Genomic DNA, 12,128 nt, shown 5'->3' on the forward strand with positions numbered 1-12,128 from the left:
TGTTTACAAAAATATGCCTAAACTACTTGCTGTTTACGGGTTAACTGCCATTGACAGAATTTTGAAAGTACCCAGACAAAAAAGATTCTGTTTTACTTTTGGGTCTAAATCGTTTTAAATATATGAAAGACACATTTCATTCGAATATTTTTTAGCAATATTTCCCTCTGGCATGTGTATTAATTTTCGTTAAATATCTATTACGATTACCTAAATATATTACATTTGTGAAAAGTGGCATTTTTTTGCACTAATTATTTATTTCATTTTTTCTAATTTTTTCACTGTTTATAACCTTTTTTATTAGCTATTTCCACAGAAAACCCAACACCCATTTTTTCTCTCCTAATTTTGCCAGAAATATATTCATATTGTATGTTCCACTTATGGTAAATTCATCGTGTTTGAATTAAATAAATAGGTGGATAAGTGTTAATGAATAATGTTTTATCCAAAAATGGATTGCCATCCATACCCGCCGCCTAAGATTGGACGAAATTCCGATATCAAATTCATTTCTGCTATAACAGCAGACGATGACGCAGTTCCTAGATGTGCTGATATTTCTTGTACAGAATTGTTCACAACAAATCGGCTTCTTTTGAGTTGCATTTACATCCGCGCGTGATCGACTGGCGCCACTAATATGCACCGATTTGCCAATTGGATTGTTACCAGGATATAGGCCGGAAACGACTTCTGAACTGTTTGACGTATTCCTTGCTGACCAAGTCTTTTGGCTATAAATATAGGCACGAAATTTCTTCCATCTGTGGAACTGTTTAGTAACAGTCGTTATCAATTTCAGTATCGTTTCGCACACAACAAATCGTAACTTGTTTTCAAAAGTTTTGTGTAAAATTATCAAAGTCAAATAACGTGAAGATGGCCCGAAAGTGTGTAAATTATAGACACTAAAGTGCAGAAAAGCGACATTGTAAGAATTGTATTTATCTTCGGGAAAGATAGCAAGGGCATCTGCGCCGAATCCGATGGAATGTGATGTCACGATTTTGGTTATGGATAAAACTTAGCCAATGAAATGCAGTGAGATACGCGGATGGTGCAGTTAGGACATAATGTATCAAAAAAAGTAGTGATTTACATATTTGAAATAATTCGGTATTCTGAAATTTGAGAAAAAAAACGGTTTGTTAAAATAAAATTGGAGATTTCTTCAAATTCATTACATTGGAAATCTCTAGGTTAGAGATTTGACTAAATGGTTAGACTGCCTTGTTTTTATCGCAAATGACATGGTCTTAAATACAGCTATTACGTGGTCAGCATGCAATCGATCCGTCTGCAATTTTCGCATTTTCGGAATACGATAGGTTTAACGCTGGGTTTATTCAAGTTATGGGACAGAGCCTAGCTTCAAAATACTTTTTCCGATTTCGTTCGTTCTATGGCTATGAGGTAGGTGTCTTTTTTCATCGGCCATCTCCCAGAAATAAATAATTTCCGTAGTGACGTACTTACTCTGCGGTAGGTTAGTGCCAGGGACCAGTCGACATAAGGAATGTTATGATATTGTTCCTCGAACACGAATAGCTTTGTGGCATCATTACGAGTTCAAACATTTTTAGTTATTTACGGTATGTTATATGTTGGGTTCGAAACGTTTAGAACGCATGAACTTTTTTCGACATTTGCACTTGAGGTTGATTTGACCAAAAGCAGCGGCATGAATTTGAATATTAGTTGATTATTTCCCGGAAATGGATTGAAACTGACTTTTTATTATTAGATTTTATCACATGTTATTTTCGGACTAAAAATTGACGGAAATGTGAGTTGGTTTGGTTGCTAGGCAAATACGTAAATTGCATTATCAATTGCTTACTCACAAATAGTATGACTGCTGGTTAAAAAAATAATAATAATTCGACATGTGGTACGTAGGGGCTTTTGTGCCTTTAGTTTTTGCGATAGGTGTCAGTTAAAAATATTTCGGAGAAGACTTTAATTTTCTTTGCCTTCGATATGTATTATTGTTTCTAGACGAAATTCAAGGAAAATACGTCAAAAATTGGTGTATGTATAATGTAAAGACTAAAGTCTGGCAAACATGATACTTGCGATATTTGTTTTGCTGCTTCACGTGCAATGTATAATATTATGAAAGAAAACACTGCAGCTCTAATAGAAATACTCTAAATACGTGAAATATTTTTGGCAATAAATTGTCCTGAACAATTTGAGCCGACTCTTTGCGGCTTCCCTGTATTGTGACATATTCCTATTCAAGCATTATGTCGAGTTATTTGGTTTCCGGTACCTCTGCGTTTCTTGTATTACTTAATATCCTAGATGTGCTTACTGCATCTTGGGCAGTGCATCGGCGTATTTTATTTTTATTTCCTGTGGTGTTCCCAGCAAATGTGCAGTTTTTTTTGCCTGCGTGACTTTGCTTTTTTTCATAGACAAAAAATATAGTCGAAATTAGTCTTACACTGTGACTGTTCGTACCGAGATAGATATTCTTCTTGAGTATGCTTGATGAATATTTAAAGATCGGTAATTAGTTTTCGAAATGCTCAAAACGTACCACGATTTCGTCACATTCAGACTTTTTATAAGACAGACCCGTGGTAAACGATGCATGCAACCTTGTCCGCTGTGTACAATGTTTTCTGCATTACGCTTCGTTGATTTTGTAGTCCAAAGTTCATTTAAATCTTTATTGACAAACATTCGGTTGTTTCGAATTCCTATTCCAGGTTATTATTGAACAATGCGGTGAAAATGAAGGACAAGTATTTTGTTAGAAGTTTTTATATTGGATGGATAATATCCGCATTCCACCGTCGAGTTTTCGGTCGGTATCTGCAATGAGTAAACGCGCTTGAGGTCGCCAAGAAAATGAGAGAGAGGCAGACATATATATTTATTCTATCGGTTCTTTTTTTATCGCCTGTGGTCCTGAGCCGCGCTTAGCCGACGTGTTTTTCGACTATTGAGCGATCTGGACCCTAGCGCTTCATATATTTGTTTATCGTTTTGCACAGGGCTGCGTGGCTTTTGCGTGCATTTAAAGTTGGATTTTCTAATGGAAATTTACAGGAATTGAAATGCATGCCTAATGCACATTGTTTATATATTGTGGTTTGTTTAGGTTTGTTCAGCTGATAGGTAATATTTGTTGAAAATTAGCAGTTCATATCAGCAATTGAGAAAAGAAAACATACCGAAAAACAGCTGTTTTATTTATAAAAATATTTAGTTTATAGCATTTCGGCTATCAATGACGATATGCAAATTTTGTACTGTTATTTAATATAAATGAAAGCCTAAAATTAATTAATATTTTACATGAAAAACGAATTTTCGACTTTCAGTCACGTACCTTCCAGACTAAGTAGCGACGATGTCTGGAAAATTTAATAATAAGGGTATGAGAAATCAATTTTTTCTACCCAACTCTCCCCATCACTGATCACACAAATTCCTACCGGCTTTTTGTGTTGATCTATTGCTTTTGCTATATTCGTTACTGGACGACGCCAGGGAATAACAGTATGAAGTTGTTAAAAATAGTACCGTAATTCCCATTTCTAGTATTTTTTCTCTCCCAAATTTTCTAAATTTAGACGGTTCTGTGTGTCTGTATGTATTCAGTACTGGAAATACCATATGTAGGAGAACAGCTCGCATTCACTGGTGAAATTCTCCGTTGAGAATACATTTAGCTTTAAGCTCATCATACTGTGAATTTTATGATGACTGCCTATTGATTATTAGTTATTATTGAATCGCTGTGAATTGTGTATAGGCCTGATGGATCGATTTTCATGTAACGTGGGCTTATTATGCCTACCTTGCCTGTCTTTCACCTACGAGAAAAAATGGTGCTTATAACAATTACCTGCTCTGAGAGTAGTCGTAAGATAGGATAATAGGAATACATTTTGTTTGTGTATGTGTGTATTAAACGGAGCATAGCAGCAGATAGACAATAGGTTGTATAGCTGTACTTTTTTCGAGATGATTAAGGTAACAAGCATTTGGTTTTGTAGCATAAAAATTGCGACGCTAGTATTGTTTCCTTTTTTTGTAGCTCACAGTTATATATTTGCCAAAGCTCATGTAAAAGTGCTATAATACGTACGGATTATACGACTTTGTTGTCACAACTGTTATTGAAACGATGGTATTTTTGCCTCCGGATCAAACCACGCAAGCAGCATCGACTCAACAAAGTCGCCCTGGAAATGATCTATCTATTTATTCGTCGGAAGGAAAATGCCAATCTAACACAACGCAAGACCAGGTGAATTTCACATCGCCTGCGGGCGACGGAAGCATGTGTAGCGGCACAGTTGATACGCATTTCCCGGAACCAGAATTCTCATATCGTTACACTCCTCAGGTATTAATTCGGAGGTTTCATTTTTTCAATGTTATTGTGAACTTGAAATTTTTTTCGTGACATCTGCCTCAGTTGCGGAACCCAGATTTAAGAAAAATGGTACGTGACTTGTTGACCTCAGATAAACCACATCTTGCGAATTACGCTCTTATGCTATTTTCATGTTTTGCCCTAGGCCGAAAAATATGCGATTACTAAAAATATTCGTTTACCGCAAAAACGAAAAAATGTCTTCCATTTCCATCGTGCGAATACACGACTTTTACCATTTTATGAAAATAACAAAAAAAGAGGATATCTTTGCTGATCATTGTGTTTGCACTAATTCGATACTGTATTGACTGGAACTTTTCTATATATGCGTATAGAAAGTTAAATTGCCGATTATTTCTATTTGTAATGTCTTTCCATAGATTTGCATCGGTCTTAGTGACGATACGTAGTCCTGACTTGCGTTACAGCAGTGTTTAATTGTATTTCATCCATCCTTGTGAGTGAGGTTATATTTGCAATTCGATTTGTTTGTTTTTTATGTGTGAAATCGGCAAAACTATACGTTTATTTTTTACCAAAGATATTTCTGGCGTAGTCTGTGAAAATAAGATACCAGACCATTTATACAATGCATTTTATGCAGTTTAGTCTGACTGCGCTCCTAGGACTTTGTATGTTTGCGGCATACGAAAGGGGAGGAACCGTAGACGTAGACACGCAATCCATCCTTGTTTAACAATTGGTTACATCTGCCTATTGAGGCATTTGACGAGCATCACTAATTATTATCACCAGATTAGTATATCGACGAAAATGTCTTAAATTCATATGTATTAGCAGATTAACTTCATCGACCAGGATTATTTTGGACGGCACAGCTATTTATGGTTTAATTTATGCATATGCACGATCACATACACTGATTAGTCTGCTCATATTGTCTCTACGCCGATATAAAAAAAAATATGGATACCCAAAAGCTGTGTTGTTGGTTTAAATTTAAACCAAGCAATACCGCATGCTTGCCGTTATCAAATACTTGCATATTTTACTTCTACAACTCAAGTATCACCAAATGCCGACAATTTATACTAAAAAAGAACTATAAAAACATTGTTTCATAACTCCGAAATCATATCACACCTTGAATAAAAACGATTGTCATATTATGCTCGCAGCTTTATTCCGCCCGTTATTTGATTGAATATAATGGCTAGTAGACTAATGTTCTGTATTTCGTCATATTTTATTTTAAAATCAACCATCTCAATAAAATCCTTGTATATTATTTAGGCTACAATTGTTCACGTATCCGATTGTGTATAGTAGCAGTGTTCTCGTCTGAAATGAAACCATTGAAAAGGGAATAAATACATAGACAACCACACATTTCCGGTTAGCGATAAAAGCACAGATGCTGCCTAACCTCTCTCTGTCTCTCGAGCCTCCTTTTCTTATTGTTTATTGTTGTTTTATGTGAATGGGTGGTACACGTGTGTGTTCGTTTAAATGTACACGATTCTTCCGTAGAACACAGCCGCCGTTATATTTTGACTTATTTTTTTACGCCGTCTTTAGTAATAAGCTATTTTGGTACTTCTGGGTATCCCTTTTGGTACAACCATACTCAAACGGAAGTTCAAGTGTTAACAATAAAATTTCTTCACCTTCGTAGACGTAATTAGTAAATTTATGAGTTCTGTTTTTTGTTATCACCTCGGTCCCAATTTAGATGATGATTTGTTTGTTGTCAATCTATCTACCGGTATATCACCCTAAAATAATTTTACTAAATATGGAACTTTTCTAACTTTTTATATAGGAAGTATTTGCATATTATAACATATTGAAATTTTTACCAGTCAGATTGACGTACCGGTATATGTGAATACGCATAATTACCGTTATATGGAGCACGCCGTCATGTGTGAATATATTGAAAACTACGGTCATTCATAAAATTGAATGTACGTCATGATGCCCGAATTTGGCAATTTTCCACGACTTGACATTAAGTAGTATATATCCTGGCTTTTAGCTGACCTGTCTGAGCGTAATCATAATTCAAATTTTCAGGTCATTTAAATGTTTTAAAGGCTTTTTATCGATATGTTCTTAGTCAATGGCGAGAAATTGTATGACTGAATGAAATGACTATTTTAAAATGCTTTATATTATACAAATTTTGAAAATTTATTTAATTGAATGAATGTTTTTCCCAGCATACGTCAATGAATTTTCACACAATTGCTTCGGTTTTTTTTTGTATGTTTTATTTGACCCACACACAACTAAAGAGAATTTCTATGGATAACTATTTTGAGCCTACTTTGGTTTGACTGAAAATTTTTTTTTTGAATGACGTTAATGACATAATCAATTGGATAATTGCACCTACTTAAAGAGTTCGAATTGCTAGCAACCAAAAAATATTTTGCACATGCAAATCGCGTTATCATGTCTAAAAAAAGTTAGACTGAAGAAGAATCCTACTTTTTTTTATTGTCTAGTAGTTCTCTGTTCTCTGAGTATATTTTGCTATTATAGTATACGATTTGAAATTTTGCGATGGAAGCCTGCACCATTGTTAATAAATTGCGAGTTTCTAAAAAACCAAATCTCGAAGCAGTAAAACTATGAACAGTAAAACATACGAATCAGATCAATTCCATTCACTAAGTCGTTATCGTAACTTTGACGTCATTCGTCTCGAAGTGGTACTTGAGATGTAATGGCTCATTACAAATCCATTACCTACCCCGGAACATACAATTAGCTCGCTTGCTAAATCTTATGTAGGTAGACTCTGCGTACTTATCATATCAGGAATATTTAATATCGTCAAATGAATGGCAATTTTGTAATAGGCTTTCCAATATGAGGAACAGATGTTATGAACTAAACGAAAATGGTAACTCGAATCGTCGTAACTAATTCTATTCGCTCAATATCATTTGGCTAATTTAGTTTTTTCTTGTCTTTCGCATACGATATACCCTGTTAAAACATTAGTTCCAGCTTGTTTTTAATTTAAATTCTACGTTCTTTGATTCTCTTTATTTCTCTATTTATTCCTTTCAGTACTTTTGTTCCATTTCATTCTTATGGTGATGCAATAGTAGGTAGGATAGTACCTAAATATCGTATAAATGGGTATTTTCCATACTTGCAATTCTCATTATCTTTTTGGGAATTGTTACTCATTTATTGTGTATTTCTCTATTCTGATAACTGACTATTTCCTGAAGATTTCTCATCAGTTTGCCCTGTAACACTGGACTGTGACCCCAAAGTTTTGCATAGATCTTAATTATCGTGAAAAGGGTATACAGTGTTATGCCTCTTTGATGGAGTATCTAAACACATGTTTTTACTAAGTATTCTGGCTGGACTTGGTACAAACGTCATCTTGTGGAATATAATTGGTAGGATTCAGGACTGGCTATTATGTGCGCTGTCAGTAATTGCTACGACAGGGCTAATGTAGGTTCAACTCTCAAAATGTAGGATACGGTAATGGCACTTATCTTGTTTATTGTTTTCGTTGCAGAGCATGATTCTGGTACAAGTAAATCCTGGAGAAACCTTCACAATTCAATCAGAAGAAGAAACGCAATGTATTCAAGGTAAATTATCCTTAGAAATTCAAACTCAGAAAATTGTTCCTTATTATTTCAAAGTGGCATCTGCCAAAGTTTTAGTGGCGGTATTATCATATTTTTGATGGAAGAAATGCATTCGTATATCCAACTTTACGTTATCAGAATCGGAAGCTTAGGGTGCTTTATTTCTGGCGGTAACTTTGCGAAAAAATCCGATATGTGTGCTCTAATGACAACTGTCCAGTATTTTAGAATTAAACAGCTTGAATTGTCATGATTTCAGTAAGTTCCATATAGAAAGTCAAGGGTTGCGTCTTGGCTCTCAACAGTTAGTTCCGTTATTCTTTTTCATGACGCTATAGTGGAATGCCCATCGGAATTCGTGAGTAATTTACTGGTCTTGACGTCACGTGGGAAAATTAAGAGTTAGGAGGCAACGAACGGGTCATACCAGGAAATCGAAATGGATTTGAACTACAAAACAGCTAAAGAGGTCGTCTGATGTCTGTTGAAATGGAAATAAATATCAACATACGTCGTTATTAATAACTGTTATATTTTTATTACCTTGCTTACTGCTATTTTGTTTACTGAATATCTTGTTTTTATTCTGAATGGGATAACGTACATTTAATTCAATTTTAGGGATTAGTGCTAACGCGAATTCACGTCAGATTGTATTTGATTGTTTTGTCACGAGTAAACACGAGCAAACAGACATCTAAAATTTTCAAAAATATTCAGAAAAAATAAGATGTAATGCAGTTGCGCAACTCTGAAATAGCTCGAACTTGGATATATTTTTGGAATATTTTTATTTTTTACATTTTATGACACGTCCTACTGATTTATATTGGCAATATTGGCAAAAGTCAACGGCGTTAAGTTTGTATTGATAAACTTGCGAAAATGTATGGATAAATTTAACGCTATTATTTAATCTTCATTTAAAATTGTCATATTCAGACTCAATTTTTTTAAATGTATGTTGACGAAAATTTATTAACGATTAGTCATTCAGTCAGCATCAAAACGAATTACCGTAAACTCATTATTCTGCACTGAAAATGGAATTTAGGGCAGATGTTTCGAAGCTGTTTGCCGATAGGTCCGTAGTTTCGGTTTCGAGATCCTTGGAATTATTCAGTTCATGATCACAGAGGTTGTTTTTATACCATAGTGTGTTTACCATCAATGATATCTATCCGCCAAGTGAGGGCGCGGAGTATTTTCCATATGAGCATGTTCTGATCAATATCCCCCTTTGATAATTGGGGATAAGTGGTGAAAATTAGTAAATGTTGCTTAAATTTCGATCGCGTCCCAACACAAACAAGAACAAAATTGCCAATTGACAATAGAGTCAACAGTTTATACCAAGGGGTGTGTAACAGTCGGCCCGTGGGCCACAACCCGGTCCGCCGACACTCTGATTTTTCCCATCAAGCATAAAATCCCAGTCCGACATTTTATGTATAAAAAGGCGCTCACACGGTTAGAAATACGTGTTTTTTGCCCTTGTCCCTACGATAAATCTTTCGCCGTTTTCCTAGTGCCCTAAATCATTTTTTTTGTGTGGCCAAGCTAGATATCTGAAGTTGGTTATAATATGGCCTGCCGACAAAAAATGTTGCACATCCTAAACAAACTGTATTGCCGTTTTACCGTTTTTAAGTAAAAAACGATTCCACCATTGCAATCATCACAATGTTACATGAGCTATCCGTCAATTTTTCTATTTCCATCTAGAAGTTGGTATTTTTTCGTTCTTGCTCAAATCATGGTAATGTGCACTCACTTCAAAATATAGGACATTTATCTTTGGGCAATTACGGGAGACCGCTAAAGTGCCAAGAGTGTAGAATTTACCTTTTATTCGCGGTAACATGTAACTCAGTTCAATGCAGGAGCCTAATCCATGCCCACTCAATAGCAACAATCGGGAAATTGTATCAGAAGCAATAAGGCAACATCGAAGAATAATTTTTGTTAGTTACATAATATGCGATTCTCAGTGTTGATCGCAGATAATTATCACGCTCATTCCAATAATAATAAAACAGGGTTTCACGTATTTTTGTCTAAAACAAAATACCGTATGTATTTTTGTATTTCTCCACATTTAACACTTATACAATAGACATCGTTTCGCCCCATCATCGATACCTGCTCAAAAATAATTCGAAACATCACAGGTTTGCAAAAATCCCCAGATTCTATACACAACGGAACTTGTTAAAAGGGAATGGTTTTTGTTACAATTGACATATTGTAGAAAAATTGTGATTTGCGTCGCAAGATGAATCAACTCAAATTATATAGATATAAAATGTTATTGAAGAACCAGAGCTACAATAACGTACACGGTTTGTAAAATACATAATTTTAATCGGACTTATTATTTATATAACTTACGTTTTTGATTTTTGTTATAAGTGACATATTGTAGAAAAATTGTGATTCGCGTCGCAAGATGAATCAACTCAAATTGTATAGATATAAAATGTTATTGAAGAACCAGAACTACAATAACGTACACGGTTTGTAAAATACATAATTTTAATCGGACTTATTGCTGTTAAATTGTAGAATTTTATTACTCGATTCAATTTGTCAGTGGTAAATTTTATATAACTTGCGTTTTTCTGAGTATTGAAGGTATATCGCCGAAGAAAAATATTTTGGCTGTTAATAAAGCCCGTTGCATAACATTAGGTAGACTATTCTTGCATCAGCTACCGATGCTGACTTTTTTCTGGTTCATTTCCGATGAAAAATAAATTGGCTGTTAAAGCCCGTTGCATAACATTAATTTTGTTTGAGTAATATTGACTGTTCTGTTGTTTTTTTTTCACGAGATAGCAAGTTTTATATGAATACTATTGCTTGATTTTTTTTCGCCCGCTTAGGTAGATTATTCTTGCATCAGCTACCGATGCTGTTTTTTTCCTGGTTCATTTTCAATAACGGTGGCATACTTGCCTAAAAAACATTTAACTTTCAAAGATGAATTGAATTTACGAACCTGTGGGTAGCGTAAATGCATAGCCTATGCCCCAAATATCCAATTAACCGTAATTCGCCTATCTCTTGTTCATATATTGTTAGTTACAAACAAAGCTTAACAAATAAGGGAAATTGAGCATTATCCCGGTCGATCTGTAGTATACGTTACGAAGCATTATATCATGCATGGTGCGTTTATAATTCACCAAAGCAAAATCCATTTCGTAAATTCAAAACACCTCGATCGCAAATCGCAATTGACCTTCGGTTCAACTTGGAATTCTGACTATCAGTTCATATATGCTCGAATACAAAACTACGTCAAATGGCTTCCGATGCGCGATCCTTTGAAGTCTCGTAAAACACTGATCACTTACTTCTCTTCTCCAAGGTGCTATCACCGTCTGGACAGGGAATTCTCAAAGGAAACCGCCTGTTATCACAAGCACTCTACTGAAGCCTGTATTTGTTTACTCATGTGCGGTTTTCGCTTTCGCTGTTTGGCAAAGTATATGCAATGCTGGCATAACATAACAAGGCGCCAATTCTTTAGTTTTCCACATATTGTACATACAGATACCATTGTTAAAAAGACTTCATTTTCAATTGCATTTTGTCATATCCTTTATAAATCATTGTCAATTGAACTCGGGTTTTCGTCAAATGGCAATGAGGTTTATTTAAGTCTATTTCGCCAGGGGCAGGTGTTATAAATCAAATCGTTTTCATATGGATGGTTACTTGATGCAATACAACGGTGCATTTGTACTGAAATATTTGTGAATCCTGTCCAAATCCGGGGTTACTAAACGTATTTTTTAAAACGGATTTGAACTTTGAAACAGCAATGTTTTAACGGATGCAGTAAAGTAGAACCGATTTAATTTTACCCTTGTCTGTTTGCAAAAATTTATTGTGTATTTTGGAAAATGCTGTATCATAGGCACTATTTGAAAAATATCATTTACTTAGAATTCGGAAAATAATCCACGATAGACGCAGACAGGGACAATGATAGAAACTAAGCCTTGATTTGGATATTTTCATGTTGCTTCGCCGCGTTCAGTGTTTTAAGGAATGTTTCCAGGACATTTTCCTATAAGTAAATTACTGGTATAGTTTTGAAGCTTATTTTCAAAATAAATTATCCACTT

At 34.9% G+C, this 12,128-nt stretch overlaps 2 protein-coding genes across 3 annotated transcripts in view; one reads left to right on the forward strand and one right to left on the reverse strand.

The window, feature by feature from the left end:
- The window catches only part of LOC120327835 (transcription initiation factor TFIID subunit 9-like), a 120,471-nt gene that overhangs the window by 57,141 nt on the left and 51,202 nt on the right, over positions 1 to 12,128 (reverse strand). The window lies entirely within an intron of this gene.
- LOC120327940 (fibronectin type-III domain-containing protein 3A-like) overlaps positions 1 to 12,128 on the forward strand; it is a 50,928-nt gene that overhangs the window by 3,272 nt on the left and 35,528 nt on the right. Inside the window, exons 1-2 of one of the 2 annotated variants that reach the window (XM_039394313.2) lie at positions 4,065 to 4,372; positions 7,917 to 7,992. In XM_039394313.2, coding sequence (XP_039250247.2) covers positions 4,151 to 4,372; positions 7,917 to 7,992 — 298 coding nt within the window. In that variant the 5' untranslated portion in view covers positions 4,065 to 4,150. Of the gene's footprint in view, positions 1 to 4,064; positions 4,373 to 7,916; positions 7,993 to 12,128 lie in introns of those variants that run through there. The other variant, XM_039394314.2, reaches the window with a different exon arrangement.

Source organism: Styela clava, chromosome 7 (assembly GCF_964204865.1).
Source record: "Styela clava chromosome 7, kaStyClav1.hap1.2, whole genome shotgun sequence".
Taxonomy (NCBI): Eukaryota; Metazoa; Chordata; class Ascidiacea; order Stolidobranchia; family Styelidae; genus Styela; species Styela clava.